Source organism: Saccostrea cucullata, unplaced genomic scaffold (genome assembly GCF_032062105.1).
Source record: "Saccostrea cucullata isolate Sc308-1 unplaced genomic scaffold, CSIRO_AGI_Scuc_v1 ctg2390, whole genome shotgun sequence".
NCBI classification, from domain to species: Eukaryota; Metazoa; Mollusca; class Bivalvia; order Ostreida; family Ostreidae; genus Saccostrea; species Saccostrea cuccullata.
The window spans coordinates 37,248-58,386 of record NW_026936092.1 but is presented as its reverse complement, the minus strand read 5'-3'; the positions used below and the strand labels follow the sequence as shown (position 1 = coordinate 58,386).

The 21,139-nt window shown below is 34.8% G+C and overlaps 2 protein-coding genes across 2 annotated transcripts in view; one reads left to right on the top strand and one right to left on the bottom strand.

The window, feature by feature from the left end:
- Positions 1 to 288: 288 nt before the first annotated feature.
- On the bottom strand, positions 289 to 1,824 carry LOC134244734 (uncharacterized). The gene is made up of 2 exons (XM_062726983.1): positions 1,185 to 1,824; positions 289 to 1,002 (listed from the first exon to the last, which is right to left on the bottom strand). The coding sequence occupies exons 1-2, from the start codon at positions 1,816 to 1,818 to the stop codon at positions 389 to 391; spliced, it is 1,248 nt and encodes a 415-aa protein (XP_062582967.1). The 5' UTR covers positions 1,819 to 1,824; the 3' UTR covers positions 289 to 388.
- Positions 1,825 to 12,581: 10,757 nt separating this feature from the next.
- LOC134244735 (copine-8-like) overlaps positions 12,582 to 21,139 on the top strand; it is a gene marked incomplete at its 3' end in the record, with an annotated part of 45,480 nt that continues 36,922 nt past the window's right edge. Inside the window, exon 1 of the mRNA XM_062726984.1 lies at positions 12,582 to 12,760. Within this exon, the coding sequence (XP_062582968.1) occupies positions 12,687 to 12,760 (74 nt within the window). The remainder of the gene's footprint in view (positions 12,761 to 21,139) is intronic.

The window sequence follows — 21,139 nt, the reverse complement described above, 5'->3', positions numbered from 1 at the left end:
TTGAACTTTTCTTCTGCTTCCAAGAATTAATAAGTAATTTTGCGACTCTGAAAGATGAAGTTTTCCGACTTTCTGTCAGAAGTTTAGATCGTGTTGACGATTTTTTTTTTTTTGAGAACTTTAAAACAATTGGAGAAAAAAAATGGCACAGTGTAGTGTACATTCAAAATATAATTCATTTTACGATATATAAATTCATTAAATTGAAAATTAAAGCTGTATTTTTTTTTAAAATATAATAATTATTATAAACCCGCTGACATTAAATTCAAAAGTAGCATCTTTTTAAAGCCACAAATTCAAGCCTACATATGTACAACCAACATCAAACGAAACAGTCAAAAAAAATTTCAACACGGAATCGGCACTTTAGTAAAAAACGTTTTTGTTAATGTTTCTTTGAGTTCCTTCTGGTAGAGGGTGGCGGTTTGTGTAAGTCTTTTCCCGTTGCTATATTATGGCGGTGATGAGTGTGATAGTGATGCGCGTGCAACACCGGAACTGACGAAGGAATTGGATGTGCTTCTTCAACAGAATTATTAAGGGACATGCGCAATCCGGGTTTCTGAACGCTGTATCGATCATTTAGTTGTTTCTTCAAAAGATTGTTCTCGTGCATTTCTTTCTCTAACGCTCCAACCACTTTTGTGAGTTTAGTAGATGTTGTATCTACGCGGGTTTCAAATATCTTTGCCTTGATTTGGTCAGAAATATCGGTGCTATTTTTTAAATCTTTCAGGGGAATATCTGGATTGGCAAACACTTTGAGACACTCATCTAAAACAGGTTTAGAATGCCCTTTGTCGGCTGCCTTGGTACATTTTAGCAATATTTCTGGCGCGTTGTCACGTCGAAACCTCTGAGTTGGGGGACCTTTTGTTGTAGAGTTGAAGAGGGACGCATTTTTCTTGAGATGATTAACTAATACATTTTCACACCGTCTTTTCAAAGGACGCATTTCATACTCATGTGCAATTGGTAATAATCGAACTGCTGTTTTATCTGAAAGTTAAAAGAATGAAATATTGTCAAATAAAAAGAATATATAGAGAGACTGAAGCTAGCTCTAAAACAAAGTTTTAAATTCTATAAATTCAAATGCTTAAAAAATCCTAGAACATAATTAAATAAATTTAGATTTTCGTCAATCAAAGTTTCCTTTAGTCTAATACATGTACATGTACCTGTTAGTTCTCGAACGACACCAGGATGAAAAAATGCGAGAAGTTCTACAAAGTCATTGTAAGTCTTGTCTTTAATTAGTACTTCAGGCTTTGTTTTCCTATCCCCTGCTGCGTTGGCTGCATGTGCAACGGCAAACAACTTCTGAAAATGTTCCGATGCATAGCCAAGAAGTGATCGATGAATATAAAATTTCTTTCCTTCCACAACCAAAATAGTATCTGTGTAAATACTGTCCTTCAGAAACGGAAGTTCGATGTTTTCCGAAGACGAAGGTCCCGTTTTACTGCCAAACGCGTATCCTTGATGTTGTGCTCCAATTTTACCTCTTGGAGAATTCCCCTTGCTCCTGGGAGAATTCCATGGAACCAAGCCCTGTTCAAAATTTGCACTTCCATTTAAAGTTTTATGGCTGCGACCTGTTTTCCCATTGGATACTGTACTGTTTTGTTTTACGGATGATGTGCTGCTGTTCTGGCTTTTGGATTCACGATTGTCATTTTGCTTTGGTCCAACTTGTTCCTGGACCCCCACCATTGCGTTGTCCTTTCCAGAAGAATGGGAGACAGGATTCGCTTTAGTTTCTTTATTTTGTGGGGGTGCCACCTTAACCTTTTGCTTTACACTGCTCGCCATGAAAGCGAACTTTAATCAACACAACGTGTGTATTGCCATGGGACAACTATTCGCGAGAATGATTTTTGTATGTTGTATCAAGTTTCAACTTCTTAATTTGGATTTTAATCTATTTAGTACGGTGTCTAATTCTGAATGAAAGTCTTGTGGAAAACAATGTGCCAGATATATAGTTCATTTAAACACGCGCATGCACTCATCGTATGCAAGCACTCCATATAAAAAAGACCACAAAAAATGTTTTAGAAATGCATGCTAAGTGGAATTAGACTATAAATGTGGAAATTTAAGATATTTTGATAACACTTTTTCAATTGAAATCGCAAATTCATTATTTATAACGGTGCACACATTCTGTTTTTTCCCCTATATACCTTCAAGATGGACGGACGAACACAGGATCTTCTTTTTGAATAAAGCTTATTCAAGTTATTTGTCTAGCTCAGTCTTCAAATTGATAATGACGTTCAAATGAAGAATTTTTACCCGGGATTAAAATTATCTAACGGGGAGTGAGGGGGGAGGGGAGATTTAATGTTGAATAGTTGGCTACATCGTCGGAAACCCACGACTGATTACGCTTCGTTCCTCTCTCCATCATGATGGAGAAAGGAACGAAGCGTAATCAGCCGTGGGTTTCCGACGATGAGTTGGCTATAAATTTAATTAAGAGCATATTATTTAAACAAAATTAATTTTCATTCAAGAATTTTAGGACATCAACCTATAGCTGTTTTTCGACTGAATTCAGTTCATCAATGAGATTAGTGGGAACAAGGAAAGGGGGATATAGGGGTGGCACCAAATATTTTGCCAAGATATATACAGGTGCACTGTACCACATCGTTGCAACTGCAACGGATTTTATTACCAAACATTCTAATTCCATATGGTTGTAAATTGATCCAAAACCCGTGGCATGTGACGATGACCTTACCAAAGGAAATTATAGATTTCATTGAGATGGTGCCATCTTAAAGGACCCCGCGCTTTCAGCAATGAACATGAAAATGCATGGTTGCTGAAAATTAAAGGGTTTATTTTGAAGTTGTTTGAGTCAAAGGAGGACAAAAAGTAACTACTCTGTGAAAAATTAATGAAATAAAAGCTTTTAGAAGTATATCCTATATGAAAATTGTTGCATATCCTCTATCATGTCTATCAAAATATGGAACGAAAATCACAAATGCCCCGTACCTTTAAGGGGTTAAGTCAATTGGTAAAGTTTGAGGCTGACTGGACTTAAGGGAAAGAAATTATGCACCGCGTATTTTAAACACAGAGGATATTTTTTACCTTGACCTAGAAACTTCGTTCAAGGTCACTGCATATTCATTTACCAGTGGCACACTTTGAGTGAAGTATGAGCCACACTGGACCAAGAGGAGAGAAGATATGCTTCGGACAAGGATTTTCATATAATTCTGAATGACCTTAATTAACATTAGACCTAAAAACTACCGCGTCCCATGTTGTAAATGCTGTGAAGGGTCAAGTTCAGGTAAACAGTATCCACATGAGGCTAGGTTGAGACCAAGAGAATCAAAACATTCCAAAAGAATAAATTAGAGAAAAAAAATATATAACAAACCTCCCACAGAGATTGCTCGGGTGAATATTATGGCCCACAGGCCTCTTATTAATTTAAACCGAGTTAATTCTTTGCATCAGCGCACTTTAGAAATAAATTAGATTTTTATTTAATTTTATAATTTTATATCATATTGATATTTTGATATATTTTTATAACGTATAATCAGAAAAATACACTTATATTTCATTACTTGCAAGTTGCATATATATGACGTCTTCCGTATGTCCTCAAAGTCCACAAAGCCTTCAATTAGCTAGACCTCTCCTAACCGGATGGAAAGGTATAATGCCCTGATATAATGCCCTGATTGACCTGATTGCATATATATACTGAAATAAAGAGTTTTTATGTGCATAAACAATATTATTTTTATTGGAAATTGTTAGTTTTAAAACATTTATTTCCCTCCAGGTATATTTAAAACATCTGCATTAACATTTTTTTCTTGCATTTGGAAATTAACATTTGCCTACCAGCAGTCTCTATAATAAATTTTGTTCATTAAAAAGAAGTTCATCAGTTTCTCCAAAGCTATCAAAGTTACTTCAAAGATTTTTTTATTGTGTTAAAAAAAAAAAAAACTTAGCACAATATAATAAAATGCATGGCTATGAGTTCTACAATAAAATTCATGATATAGTGTATTATTTTGTATCAATTTAAAAATATGAATAGAATTAAGCAGAGATACTTGTTTGACAGCTTTAATTAATCTTTGATCCATGGTATTATACTATGATTCAAAAATTTATTACAGAAACAAGTATCTGCAAGTGGAATGAAGATGAAATAAAAGAAGTAATTAATGAACATCAAATTATAAGGGAATTCTTCATATTTTCATCAATTTCAATGATTGAGTATAGACAATAAGTATTCAAATCAGGTCATTAGCAAAAATCAGGACATTCAAAAATCAGGACATTATACCCCTTGTAAACTTTAAAATCGCATTTGAGCATTTAAAAATCAATATTTTTTGAAATTTTTTTTGTTGAACCTTTATTTATCTTACTGAAAATAAATTAAATTTGAAAAATGAAACAAATGTTATGAAAACTTGCTTTTATTATAGGATTTCATTTTATCAGGTCATCAGGTCATTATACCCTAAAATCAGGACATTATACCCCTGTCAATTTTCTCTGTCAAATAAAACTTAATAAAAATATTTTATTTGGCATTTTCTTAATGATCCTTCTAGAAAATGATAATATTAGCGAGCGCAGCGAGGCGGCGCGAAGCGCCGCTCGCGTAGCGAGCTCAATAGACTAACGTGTACGAACGGAGGAAATTCGGGTTGAAATCTGCACATTGTTCCAAGAAATTTTTATCTGACCGCGTGAAAAAATTCTAATATCCCAGTAATCCTTTGCGGTGCATAGCAACCAGAAAGCTAGAACATAGCAACAACTTACTTGAAAAAAATTACAAACAACGTTTTTATGCAATATCCTTGCCACAAAACTATCGTTTGCGTTTTAAGTCTACAAGACTTTTTACTTGACGTCATACTTTCGTCACTTAAACGGCTCGGATATTTCCGATTTTGTCGGAAACTTCCGAAAAGTTCGGAATCTCGATCCCGATTCCTTTAGAAATAAAATAAAGCTGTGTAAAGGTAACTGCGCTCGCCCCAACGGTCGCACCGTAGAACATATTAACATTTTCCAATAAAAATAATATTGTTTATGCATACAAAAACCTTTTATTTCAGTATATATATGCAATCAGGTCAATCAGGGCATTATACTATCAGGGCATTATACCTTCCCTAACCGGATGTAAACACCAATTCAAATGTGTCACAAGGGCAGATGAACAGACAGGAAATGACGCAGAAATAGTCAACGAAAACTACCGTTAAACAACATTTTTCCGGAATAAAGAGTATCGTAAAGCGGCAAAAAATAAATTATAAAACGCCCCCTTTTTATTTAATTTTACTGTTTTTTATCTATTCCTTTTTACAATTATCTGTTTGATATTTTTGTAACATTTTTTAAATGGTTAAAAGAGAACTATGAAAATTAACTTTCACTTTCACTGATCTGACGTCATACATCGTGATTTCTCAATGATGAAAGATGAGCATAGGCCTTGGACATTTATCATCTATGTACATGTAAGTATCCAATAGAATACTATTGTTATATGTTAGGAAAAGTGCACAATAATTACACCTTTTATCATCATCAGATTAGATTTTGTTTGGGGGGGGGGGGGGGGGGGTAGGATCAAACATCTTTGAGTACCATATTTTCAAAGCCCTACCACTTACCTTTCTTTGAATACACTGCAACCCGTGCATGTTGAAAGTGAGGGGTGTTAAACCTACGCCTCAATATTCAATGCCTTTATTATGTCTATCTTTGCAAAAAAGGGACAAACGTTATAGCTTATGTATATAGAGTTTGCAAATAATTATTAAAATAAGCTATTTCTTGAAAGTGACTGTTGCCCATCAGATTCTACGAAATACATGTTCTGCTGTACCATCATTAATTTTTTTTAGTGGCAACTATCAATTTTGAATTTCTTCTTGTATGTTTTTCTCAGTATATGCCCTGATGGACCCCAAATTGGAATTAATAAATTTTATCTTATCCTATCTTATACTTTTTCCAAAGGATATAGTTTTACATACAAAATGGAATGTGTAGGAAAGTATAAATCTAGAAATTGAACATAATAACTCATTAGGCCCCACTGGGCTAGTGTAAAGCCATACTTTAAAAAAATTATTGCAGAAATTAAATTTCTGGGAACTCCCTGTTGTATAATTTTCTTGTCAAATTTTTGAATATATATACATGTACAATTAACTGTTTTATTTTACATGACTACATTGATACAGAGATGTCTTCTCAAGTTGTTGTATATAAATGGGTCATAGGTAACTGCCTACCAATTAATTAAATTCTCAGGTCCATTTACTGTTAGTATTCGAGAGTATATTTCTTAAACTTAAAGGTAGTCCTTATCTCAACTTTTGTTAACATTTTTTGGGACAGATTATAAATATTAAACAAGCATGGACAGAGAGAACTTAAGTAAAAAAAAATCAAAAAGGAATTAATTCTTTTAGACAATTACATGTACTGTGATGGAAATGGATAAACACAACTGAAAATCCTACTATATCAATTGTGCTAGTATGACCTGCATTCAATTTTTACAAATGTTTGGGCATCAGGCAAGTGTTTGTGGTGCCCACTGCTTTAAAGTCACCAAACTTTGTCTAAATCATGATATTGTTAAATCAGTTTTCTACAAATTTCCCTAGCCCGAATCTTGGAGTGTAAACTGCTGAATAGTCATTACATTGTTGACAGATGCTTTTGAGCAATATTTTGTTGAAAATAAAACAAATAATAATACATTAAAATCATCTGTCATGGAATTATTATACTGTCACAGACTTCTCCTCTTGCTCTGGCTGAGATATCTAGCAGCCTTTGTTAATTATGCTGATGTTCCTGAAATATAAAGTTTTCTCTTTTAAATAATTTTTATTTTAATTTTTAAGACCAATAGAATTCAACACAATTCTGGGACCTTTCTCACAAGGAATCCTTTACTTAGTGGGTCTGTCACATAAATTTGAGGGGGTAACTGTAGAACATCAACCACTGTGACAATTAAGTTTACTACATTCTTTTATAGCAGTGCAGTGATAAAACAAGACAATTTCAGTGTGTAGACAACTCTGACCTTGACATTGTCTAAATCTTGACATTGTCTGTGTTCAGACCCCAGTCATGTCATTATATATTATGAGCATTTTCACTGCTAATGGCAACTATAATATTATTAGTTAATAAATAGTCATTTTATTACAAAATTAAGTTATGGACAAGAATTGTACTTTTTAAACCTAGTGACCTTGACCTTGTCCAATTGTACAGGTTGCACCCTTTGATAGCTGTCAGGAATTAACCTTATACCTCATAAGCGTCGGGACCAGGGTAGGGGGAGGGGGGCTTAGCCCCCAACTTTTTTTTTTTTTTTTTTTACAAATATACACATAATATAGGCATTGAAATTGGGCTTTACCTTAATTTTTTGTTGGTTGAGCCCTCCTCCCCCCACTTTCAATTTGCTTCTGACGCCTATGTGCCTTGTATAAAAATTGTTTTCTCAAACTAATAGCCAAGACTGAGTCTTTAAATCAATCTTGTGTTTAGAAGATAAATAGTGGACCAAGAATATAATGCATATGATTCAAGAAATTAATAAGAATTTAGTCATTTTCAAATCTCAATTAAAACAAAATTTTGTTTGATTCTTAGTAATTAAGTTTATATTACATGTATACAGTTAAAGTATATCAGTGAGGGAGTTAGCAAGATTCCAGTTCCCTAAGACGAGGGATATTTTCCGAGGCAAAGCTGAGGGAAATGGTTCTGGTTGAGGGGAACTGGAATCTTGCTTACTCCCTCACTAATATACTTTTTAACTATTTTATCATACCGTATATGTACATGTATATATGATACAAACATAAAATTTAGAGGATTCAGAGAGTGTGATTTTAAAGCAGGGATTATCTCACTGAACTAACAAACTGGTATTAGTCCATTCACATCTCACATCAATGCAAAAGCAAAATCTACAGAATTACTGATAACTGGGAACTACATTTTGAAGCAGGGATTAGTTTACTTGACTAATGCACGGGGAGTAGTCCATTTTTAACGATTTCTAGGGAATTATGTAAGACTGCATTTTCACCAAGTAATTCTTATATTTGTGCATTTGTTCATTTCACCAATTGTAATTATACATGCATGTATTTGAATACATAATTCATAGCTTTGAAAGGAGAAAAACAATAAATATGTTTGTAATTCTTTTTTTAGTGACCACTGCATTAATTTATGCAATTTTTGGAGAGGAATTCATCAACGATAACAGTATATCACCAGGTTTTAGTCAATATCCAGGACTTATCTCTTAGTGGACAGGACTATAAAGTTCAAACCAACAGCAAACCTTGAGTGAAATAATAATAATGATGATCTGGATGTGATTGTAACATAATTATGCATAAAGATGTTCATTCGTGTTACAAAAAGATGGACAAGTAGCTTCATTTTATCTACCGGTATATATATTTTTCATCAGCAGCATGCTTTGTGTACAATTTAATTATGCCCCTTAAAGGAGGTAGGGCATATTGCTTTGTTGCTGTCTGTGGGTCCAAAAACAGTTACCATTCATTTCCTCTTAGAGGTTGCATGAACTGAAATGAAATTAATTAAATATATCTTGGTCAGATTTTGTTTTGGGGTATGATCGAGCAATTTTAGACAAAATCATGCTACTTGCTCAAGGAGGGAGGTGCAAAAGTGTTCCACATACATCTTTTGTTTTAATTTGTGTTGTTTTATTTTTTGTATAATTGTTATTGCACTAAAAAGCAATTTCCATCTTAAATCTTATTTATATTTTCTAAAGTATTTAATAAATCTAGTAAAAGTAGCTAGTCTTACTATTTTTTGCTATAATCTTTAAGTGACAATCAAAATATTTGCATTCTCCTTTGAAAAGGAAATGCATGTTACAATAGAGAAGTAATAAAATCAAAGAATTTGCAAATATAATTCTGTCAATGATACAGTATGGTTGATGGAATTGGACTAAAGGAGTAATAAATACCCTTTACAAGGCATTTACAAAAAAAATTCCCACCTTTCACTTGATTTGAACAATGGATACCACTCACCCAAGGTGTGGGGTGAGCAGCAATAAACGTGAGCAAAAGTGGCTCAAGAACATGTACTGGTACATATATTCCAGACAAACAGCATGAATGTCTGCATTGACCTTGAATTCTGACCTTTTTATCAGAGGAATGATTGATCTTTAAGCTAGAAACTTTGTAAATACATGTAGTTCAAGGTCACAGCAGGTATTAATTCAAAATCGAATAAATGCATGGAGATAATGAAGAGTAATCAAGCTCAAATGTCCTTTAAAACAATTCTGAACAAATCAGGAGCAGAACAAACATGGACCTTTAGAACATCAGAAGTGGGATCAGGTGCCACGGAGGAGTGAATATCCACTGTCAACTGGTCACGTCCAGCCTGTGCTCTTTGCCATGAAATAGGGGAATAAATTAATCTATGGACAATTCAGTGTGTAGATAATAGCCTAATAATTAGTATGAAAAATGTCCATCAGCATTTGACTCAATGATAGACAGTATTTGCTGACAAGGTCATTGAATTGATCATAGAACTTGGTGACTTGGCAATTTCAAATGTCAATGTTAATATTTATGTTTCATAAACTTATTTTATAAGAATTAAATTACACCATTTTAGAAATTGTTCAAACACTGAATATATAAGCTCTTTTATATCTTATAATGTAACTTAGAGTCTAGAGGTATCATCTAAATTAGAGAAAGGAGTTTTTTTAACAAGGAAATTACACAGGTTTGCTTCGACTTCCGCCTCTTCCTGATCCAATGTCTTGAAAGAAGTTTGACCAGACTGGGCCAAGATGAGAAAAAAAAATATTTTTAAATTGTAAAGATATTTGCTGTGACCTTGACCTCTGACACAAACTTTGTTTAAGGTCACTTCAAATATTAACCCATCATCCCATTAGAACTTTGTACACTCAAAGGAGAAAAAGTGCATGTATTCTGGTCTGTACAAGTTATAATATACTAACAAATTGATAGTAAGACTGATCATTAAAGAGCATCCTCATAGCAAGGGACAAAGCCTCATTTGGCACCCCCCTCCACACACACACACACTTTTTGTATATCCACAATGGGTAAAGGGAGTTTGGGTAACTAACTACATCTTTGTGTCTCATAGTAAGACCCCAGTGACCAGCAATGAAACCTATTACCTGGTAGATTAAATGATTAGAAGATGCATTAATAAGACATTTATAGTAGACAATCAGGTTTTATTGCCCATTCTAAAATCGGTAGGGACCTTGTATTGAGATGAGAGAGTGTAAGATAAGTTAGATCATGCTCATAAGAAACAAATATATTCTTCATTTACTGGATCATTTGACCTTGTATGTTGTGTAAAAAATTGTTGAAAATTTAGCCCTGGTCAGTATAATTATTTTCATTCTATTTAGATTGAATTATTTTACATTCAAATATCCTAAATTAGCTAAAAATTATACACCAGTAGATATAATTGACCAGGTTAAGACATAACATAACATACTAGTATTTGTTGTGTTTTTACTTTAAAAGTCTGTACAGGGAGAGGCTATGTAGAAATAATTATATTTTAGGACGAAATTTTGTTTAAGAAAAACGATACCCCACCCACCCCCACCCCCAGCTTTAAGATAAAAGATTGCTTTATTTGCCCTTTTGTCCAAAAAAAAAAATACCGGCATTTTTTTCTCTGGCTGGTCGAGGAGAAATCCTCCCACACGTCTTAAGAACAACCTAGATTGTAGCTTGTATCTATCATTTCGAACATTACGTGTATCAACAAAAATGATTTACAAATTACTAGTAAATGTAACATTCATAAGATTTTATGTTTGTAAGAGAGAATTTTTTGACACATGTTCATGATTTAAAAATTTTTATACATGTATTTTTTTCTTAAAGCATGCTCATTCTTCTCGTGTGTGTGACTGTAAAATTTAGCTGCAGAACAGTAGCTCCCTGCTTGAAATATTCGGACATTAAGGCAAAGAGCTACAGAATCTGATATACAAGCGTTGTCAAACCTTTCGAGTTACACCTCATTTTTTTAATTTACTAGTATTCAGTTTGTTTTGATTGATTACAATACATATTTGTATGTTTGTAGTTTTTTTGGGGGGGGGGGTGCTCACGTGGGTATTATTTCTTGTATATTACTTTATGCTTTTCCTTGCTTTAGAATTTTAATGATATCCGATATTTTACAAAATATCTTTCTCCTATTTTTAGACAAGAGTATGATCTTTTTGAAAGTTAATTTGTCGCACGATCTCTAACGTCGAAATGGAAATTTTTTAAGCCGACATTCCAAAACAATATATAAACGAGCCACAGATCTAAGGGTTGTAAAAAAAAGGTTTAATTTATGCCGCCTCAGCTTTTTTGCCGTTCACTTTGGGAATTTAGCCCGCTTTAAAATTAATATCTGATTTCACTCCTACATATATTCTTGATAATTTCTTTTACATATTAATGGTCGAAACCAGCCCCTTCTTTATATGTCCGAATTTTTCCAAGCAGAGAGCGACGGTTCTACAGCTGTTAAAGTTAAGATGAATATTAGAAAATTTTAGATCAGAATTCCTTATTCATGTTTTCTGTCGTTTTTTAAAAATAGAGATGCATTTACACATTAAATGAGCGATTGTGGAAATGGTCAGGCGACACATTCTTTCGGCATTTAGCATTAGGCATTATTCAATTTATTTGACCCCCTCTCCAAATGTTCAAGTGCGGGTTACATGTTTTTATAAAGACCGTAAATGTACCTAGCTATTTTATATTTTATAAACGCATAATAATCCTTCATAACCACAGAAGCTATGAGAGGCAAAGACCCGAGCGTGCCTCAATGTTATTTGGTTTATATATCATTTAAATAATTTTATACATGTATAGAAAACAATGGTCTTATCATTTAGCTACGCCTGGGGAAATAATTTAGTCTACAATGTATTAAAATAATAATTTACACCATGTACAGCTAAGTGCTCTACTTTTTTTTTTTAGCACCCATTAGCACCTATTTATTCATTAGTTTATTTAATTAATTTATTCATGTATCATATTTATGCTCCTCAAACTGAAAATGTAAAATATAAGCGTGCCCCCCCCCCCCCCCCCCGCCAATGCTTAAATTATTTATTAGTTTTCACATAGTCATGTATGCCTGATTTTTACATGTAAATATGTTTGGGTGATGCATACTATAGTAGGCAGGTTGCTTTTAACTAATATTTCAAAAATAAATTTAAAGATAAATGTTATCTGTTTTAAAAATTGTTATTTTAGATCTTTTTTTGTTGATTTCATTAAAATTATAGCTATGTAAAATGACGTCACAATTATTCCGGAAAAAAATTTCTTCACCGGTAACGTTTCTTAGATTACGCGAGATCTCGCGAGAACTTAGACAGTCTGTTCATCTGCCCTTGTGACACATTCATTCATTTGACGAACGCTAGAGTCGGAGAGGGATCGATATCGTTCTGGCAACTTATCACTGTTATGGTAGATTCATCATCAGTATGATTTTTTCGTAACCTAGAAAGACGTGCAATAGAAGAGGGTATGGCGAACCAGGGCTTTATACCCGGCTCAGCCGTGAATCCATCAACTCAAGTTGAAATAAGTGTTTCCTGCAGGTGAGTAAATTATGCAGAAGGATAAAACGTACGCTGAACTAGGACCTGAGGTCCCCTGCTCAATTCACGACTATCGGGCCTGTTTACTCCGCTACAAAATGTAGTGCGTTGCATATACGTAAAGTGAAAATAGAATAAATCGTAATACTGTGAAGCCTTTAAAGTGTAAAACAACTTTTTAAAAGGAATAACCATCTGATGGGTATTAGAAAAGATAGAGGGGGTGGAGGGTGGGTGCTGAGCAACATTAACTGCAATTTTATGCGATATATGATATCCTAGTGTACCCATAAATCGTCCCCTTAGGACATATGACGTCATAGTAACAACGAGCGCGTGCAAATTGATAAACAAACTTCAGTGCTAGTTATAGAATGGAATTGCTGATTAAATGTTAAAAATTATTTTTTCTTACTACTCTTCACAAGATTTTTAGAACTCTTCTACAAAATCAAACTTTTACACTTAAAAATATCACCCATACCCTATTTTCGTCCTTCAGATATAAAACGGCCGCAGATGATTGGTCTATTTGTTTTCCCGTGATTTGTGATTAAAAATGGATTGGAAAATCATTGAAATAAAAATTGTCAATTTTAATTGTTAATTTTAAATTTTTATTATCAATTTAAGAACATAAAATACTTTCGCTATTACCGACTTCGTTTTCTTTAACGAAATAAAAAAACACGAACGTGCTTTCAGATTAACATTGTCAACGATGTCACGTATGCTCATCTTGAGATGCAAATTATACAATGTTTTATTTTAGATTTTCCAAAATTCATTGACCTTACTTGCAAAAACGATAGAAAATCAAAATATTTAAACAGTGCAATTCTGGCACAATCTGAAAAAAAAACAACAGGAATACTATAATTTAGTGCGTAGACTTGAATTGATCACCTAATTATCAATAATGTGTGAAATATTCACGTTATAGGAAAAAAAAAACCTTTTCATCTACTAGTTCTGCAGTAGATGAGAATAAAAGTGTTCGCAGAAAAGATCTTGTTTTACTTAATTATATCGTGAAGTTCGACCCAGTAGATGCCCGGATTAGTTATGCTTCAATGCACGTGACGTAGCACCTGTCAAACTGGTAAAAGTTGTGACAAAAATACACCTTCTTTGGTCGGCTAAATAAAACGACTGTTCGGACTGTTCAATAAGATAAATTCTTGGTTTGTATAAATAAAATAGTTTCTGCTTGATTACTTGACCACTTACCGACTTTTTTGCAAGCAAGGGGGAAGGGGGGATGAGGACTGGCGACTGGGCAAGGTCAAAAGTAGATCTATTCAAACAATGTGATCATTAATGCTTGGTCATGTTGAAAGATTCATTTTTTTGAAAGGGGTGGTATAATAAATTCTTATGTGGGAAATATTTTTGATATAATATATAATTTGGTTTTATTTATTTGCCGTCTCAATAACATATTCCTATATAAAAAAAATCTCGATTATATAAAACTGAATAAAAACAAAACACACACAAGGAAAGGGAAAATCAGCAGGAGGGTCATTCTACGGATAGAGGCCCAAACGAACTTTCCAAAAGTCAGAATTCCTATACCCTATTTTATTCAATTTTTCTGCGTTATTTACTAAATCTAACTTAGAGGAAACCATTTCAACATGCAGCAGCAATGTTTAAAATATTTTATTGCTTATTTTGAGACTTAAACATACATACATGAAAAAAAAATGTCATTACCGCAACAGACGACTAAATCGTCATAAAATATTGTTACAGTAATTAAACCAATTTTTTCATAGTTTGAAGTAAGAAATCTTAGTAATATCTTACCTTCATGATTATTTGAGTGAAATATTTGCACATTATTTTTCGTACTGTGGTGTTAAATCTACGTTTTTAAAAAATGCAAAAAAACCATTGGTCAATAAACCACTTGAGGAGTGTATGTGATTATTTTACTCCCATTTTTCTACGGTGTGAGATTTCACGGACTCATGCATGTTGATTAAACACTTTATTACATTTATTATTAATTAGATTAATTGATAATTAATTGACCTATTTTCTCCTCGTTATGGTAATGACATTGCGTTGCGGTAGTGACAATGCATTAAGAAACACGTGCTTTATAATGGTATACAACCCCCTCCCCCAGTTATCATGCCTTATATTTTCCAAATTTATTTAGAAACAGTCATGGCTTGAGCAAAATTAATTTTTAAACAGGTAATTCATCATCATTTGAAAACAATTGTTCAAAACACTGTGTATTAGATGTAGGTAAGTCTCGCCTATACCTCCCAGGACTGGACCCACATATAGGAGTTATTTGCAACAACCTCTTGTGCAGAAAACACTAGTAAAATAGTGTTGTAAAATCCATGCACAAGACAATCTAAAGATGATTTGTCATTACCGTAACACTGATGTCATTACCAAAACGATTTGATTCAATGGATTTGTTTCGGTAATGACACGTTTCGGTAATGACATTTTGAAATGTTAAACAGAATATAGAGGGCGCTACTTGCCAAAAGGGGTTAAATAATGTACAACACAATTCAAAACCAATCTATATTTCTTTCTAAACAATTGCATTTTTCCTAGGTGATCGTACTTTCATTGTAGCAAGCATTCGGTAATGACACTGAATAAACATACGCTTGAAAGTAAGACCATTTAAAATGTAATATCTGCTTACTTAACCACAGGAGAGCGTGCCTTGTATCAAAGATGGCGGTTTCTGAAACTTTTAATCACGTGGCTTCTTCTTTTGGATTATCGTTCTTGTCTCTTATATTTTGCAGTTTTATCTCTCCGTTTCGGTAATGACAAGAATATCAGGGACACCGTTTTACAAACAATAAATTATTAAAAAAAAGAATTTAGTAACCCGTATCTTTTTTAAATCAACAATGGAATATTTTATTATACCTTAGTAATCTCGACAGGTTAAATTTTGACAGAAAATTCAGTTTTCACACACGCATATTCAATATTAAAAATTCGATCTTGTAGTTTGGGACATGGCATTTCAAAGCAAGTCCATGACATTAAATTTTTTTTAAAGAATTAATATTGCTTTCAGGGGTGTCCTAATGATGTGTATGCATATTTATTATTTCCTTCTTCAATATTCCAGATTTAATTTTAAAATTTCATAAACCAGGAATTGCTCAAAACATACTAAAGTGACGGGACACCATTTGGGCCTCTATTCGTAGAATGACCCAGGACAGTATAAATTGTTTTAATTTGTAGTACCAACAGAAATTCTATTGTTGGAAGCATTCACAGCTGTTAGTTAAATTGACTGTTAAAATCTTTGATTTTTGTGGAGACAATCATTTGCAGTGATGACTTAGATTTTTTTCTCTGAAATAATTACGGATACCCGCATGGCCGCATAGTACGTAACGTCAATATTGTAGGTGGAAAGTGTATAGGATCCTTTTGATTTTTGAGCGTTGATTTCTTTTGATCAAATTCTTAAATTAAAAGCCCATGCACTTAATTCAATACAATGACAGGTATAAAATAATAAAATGAAGGAATATTTGATCTGGAAGTAATTTTGGGGAATTAACTGCCGTGTACACTTTCAATAAAAAATGGACCTAAGGAAAAATCAGATATTTTATGTATTTTTATGTTATCTAAGTTTAATACTGGTTTAAACTGCAAATTCTGAAAAATAATTGAAGACAAAGTTGCATCATTGTGTTCACTAGTCATAACAATTAAAAATGACTTCATCGATACAAAGTTCGAAACGTGCTGGTCCGAGAAGTTTGGGGACGAATTTAGGGTATGGACGAATTTAGGGTACACGACGATATATAAGCGTTTAACATTTATGGATTACGTTAGTGACCTGTGGTCTCCCCTATGATTTTATTTCATGTAACGTTATAGTACACACCAGTAGGGGACAACAGTAAGGTGACCAGAGAACAAGTAACATTGTACATCAGTAGGGGGACCAGAGGTCACCTTATATTGTACATCAGTAGGGGGACATCAGTAGGGAGAGCAAAGGTCACCTTATCTAGTACATAAGTAGGGGGACCAGAGGTCACCTTAAACTGTACATCAGTAGGGGAACAAGAGGACACCTTAATGTACATCAGTAGTGGGACCAGAGGACACCTTATTTGTACATCAGTAGGAGGACCAGAGGACACTTAATATTGTACATCAATAAGAGGACCAGTGTGTCACCTTATATAATACCGTAAATCTGGAAATTTTTGCTGTAGATAAATTTTTAGCAAATTTGCGAGTTCATTGCATTCGCAAAAATATTTTTCTTAAAAATAAATCACCAATAAGAAAATGTAAACAAAGCAGTGGTAATTCGCAAAATTTTGAAACGTAAAAATTAATCAACACCATTTTGACCCGAATTCGCAAAATAAAATCTACGTAAAAATTTCCAGATTTACGGTACATCATTAGGTTGACCAGAAGTCACCTTATACTGTACATCAGAAGGGTACATCAGTAGGGGGACCAGAGGTCACCTTATACTCTACATCAGTAGGGGGACCAGAGGGCACCTTATACTGTACATCAGTACTGTAGGGGGACTAGAGAGCATTTTGAATTCTACATATGTAGGGGGACCAGAAGACACCTTATATTGTACATAAGTAGGGGACAACAGAAAGGGGGCCAGAGAACACCTTATATTCTATATCAGTAGGGGGACCAGAGGTCACCTTTAATTGGACGTCAGTGGGGGGACCAGAGGTCACCTTATACTGTACATCAGTAGGGGACATCAGTAGGAGAGCAGAGACCTGTCACCTTATATTGTACATAAGAAGGGGGACCAGAGGTCACCTTATATTGTACAGCAGTAGGGGGACCAGAGGTCACCTTAAATTGTACATCAATAGGGGGACCAGGAGTCACTTTATATTGTACATCATTTGGGGGACCAGAGGCAACCTTATATTGTACATCAGCTGTAGTAGGGGGACCAGAGGTCACCTTAAATTGTACATCAGTAGGGGACAATAGTAAGGGGACCAGAGACCGGAACGGCTTATATTGTACATCATTAGTGGGACCAGAGGTCACCTTATATCCTACATCAATAGGGGGACCAGGAATCACCTTATTTTGCACATCAGTTGGGGGACCAGAGGCAACCTTATATTGTACATTAGCTAAAGTAGGGGGACCAGAGGTCACCTTATATTGTACATCAGTAAGGGGACCAAAGGTCACCTTATATTGTACATCAGTAGGGGGAGCAGAGGTCACCTTATATTGTACATAAGTAGGGGGACCAGAAGTCACCTTATATTGTACATCAGTAGGGGACCAGAGGACACATTAAATTGTACATCAGTAGGGGGACCAGAGGTCACTCTAAATTGTACATCAATAGGGGGACCAGGAGTCATTTTATATTGTACATCATATGGGGAACCAGAGGCAACCTTGTATTGTACATTAGCTGTAGTAGGGGGACCAGAGGTCACCTTAAATTGTACATCAGTAGGGGGACCAGAGGACACCTTACACTGTACATAAGTAGTGGACATCAGAAGGAGAGCAGAGGTTACCTTAAATTCTACATTTTTAGGGGGACCAGAGGTCACCTTATATTGTACATCAGTTGGGGGACTAGAGGTAACCTTATATTGTATAGCAGTAGGGGGACCAGGAGTCACCTTATATCGTACATCAGTTGGGGGACCAGAGGCAACCTTATATTGTACTTCAGCAGGGGGACCAGGAGTCACCTTTTATTTTACATCAGTAGGGGGACCAGAGGTCACCTTATATTGTTCTTCAGTAGTGGGACCAGAGGACACCTTATATTGTACATCAGTAGGGGGACCAGAGGACACCTAATATTACACTTTAGATCAACAGGGGGACCAGAGGGCACCTTATATTGTACATCAGTAGGGGGACTAGAGGTTACCTTATATTGTATTTCAATAGGGGGACCAGAGAACACCTGATATTTAACATCAGTAGGGGGACCAGAGGACACCATATATCATACATTGGTAGGGGGACTAGGGGTCACCTTATATTGTACATCAGTAGGGGGACTAGATGACACCTTATAATGTACATCAGTAGGGGGACCAGAGGGCACCTTATATTGTACATCAGTAGGGGGACCAGAGGACACTTTATATTGTACATCAGTAGGGGGACCAGAGGACACCTAATATTTCACTTTAGATCAATAAGGGGACCAGAGGGCACCATATAGTAGAGGACATCAGTAGGGGGACTAGAGGTCACGTTATATTGTATATCAATAGGGGGACCAGAGGTAACCCTTTATTGTATATCAGTAGGGAGACCAGAGGACACCATATATCGTACATTGGTAGGGTGACTAGGGGTCACCTTATAATGTACATCAGTAGGGGGACTAGAGGACACCTTATGTACATCAGTAGGGGACCAGAGGGCACCTTATTTTGTACATCAGTAGGGGGCCAGAGCACACCTTATATTATACATCAGTTGTTGAACCAGGGGACATCTTTTATTGTACACCAGTAGGGAGACCTGGGGACATCTTATATTGTACATGAGTAGGGGGACCAGGGATCACCTTATATTGTACATCAGTAGGGGGACCATAGGACTTCTTATATTGTACAACAGCAAGGTGACCAGGGTTATATTGTTCATAAGTTGGGGACATCAGTAGGGGGACCAGAGGACACCTTATATTATTCATCAGTAGGGGGACCAGAGGTTTCTTATTTTGTACACCAGTAGGGTGACCAAAGGTCACCTTATATTGTACATCAGTAGTGGGACCATAGGGAACCTTTAATGTACATCAGTAGGGGGAACAGAGGTCACCTCATATTGTACATAAGTAGGGAACATCAGTAGGGGGACCAGAGGTCACCTTATATTTTACAAAAGTAGGGGGACCAGAGGTCACCTTATATAGTACAACAGTAGGGGGCCAAGGGTTACCTTATATTGTACAACATTAGGAGGACGAAAGGACACCTTATATTGTACATCAGTAGGAGATAACAGTAGGGGGACCAGAGGTCACCTTTTATTGTACATCAGTAGGGAGACAGAGCCTTCAGTTCAGTTTTAACGTTCGTTACTGGGTGGACCAGAAGTAAACTAATATTGTACAACAATAAGTTGAAAAAAGGTCACCTTATATGTTATTTCATTATGGAGACTTATGGTCATCTTTATATTGTACAACAGAAAGGGGACCATAGGTCACCTTATACTGTACAAAAGCAGACGTCAGATTATATTGTACATCATAAGGGGAAACGGATGTCACCCTATACATCAATAGGGGGTCAGAGGTCATCCTATGTTGTAGATCATTATGAGGACCTTAGGTCACTCTATATTTTACATCACAAGGGGGACCAGAGGTCACCTTGTAATACTCTGTCAGCGACATATTTTCTCGGCATACGAACGTACGTTTGATTTTTCCTTTCAAAAAACAATGGTTACTTTTTGATCCAGATGTATAAAAACATTTTTTAAATATATGCTTTAAATTCTTCTCTCTGTTTTGTTTAGAGCGATCAGTTTGGAATCTTGTCATTTTCTATAGATACTGGAACCTAACATGTACATGTAGTAAAATTCTATTTTGTAGTTACTGTCTTTTTTAACATATATCCATGCCGATTTAGAAAACTACGTAAATGTAACGTACATTTCAAGATATATTTTTGTTTAATAAAAAGCTTAAAATTCATCTAAAAATTCATCGTTTTGTTTCAGTTTATTAAAAAAAAAGATTCTCTTTGTAATCACATTGTGTTATATGTCGGAATCACCACTTTAAAGACACGATTGCCTCAGATTATGAGTAGGTAACGTACATTTCAAACTTGTAATTATATGTAAATTAGTAATAAGAAAATTTTGATAAAAAACAATTATTGACATAAAAATCATTTCAATGAAGCTTTTTAAGGCAGTAATATAAGAAATCATAATGTAACAAACAAGGTTATTTGTCATCAACTACATGAATGTCACGTCACTTCGGTAACGTTCATTTCACATATTATTGGAGAGTCCCCTCCACCTCAGTTCATTGCCATTCTTTTGTGCTGTTTCGCTGAAATTGACACCGGTCGTAGCCTAGTTACTTCTACCTGTGTGCAAGGGTACAGACAAAAAAAAGATAAGAGTCAGGTGTATTTTGCTATGATCTAACAAATGCTCGTGTTTGGCCATTGAAACTTAACATAAATCTATTCCGAATATATCCATCGACATTTTGTTAACAATTTCATTTAGTATGTTGCAACATCGTTTTTCAAAACACAAACATACGTGCTTTTCAGCAGATCTGGAAAAAAAATAACCCAAAATGCAATGATTCAAACAAAACTGAGTATTGTGTGCCTT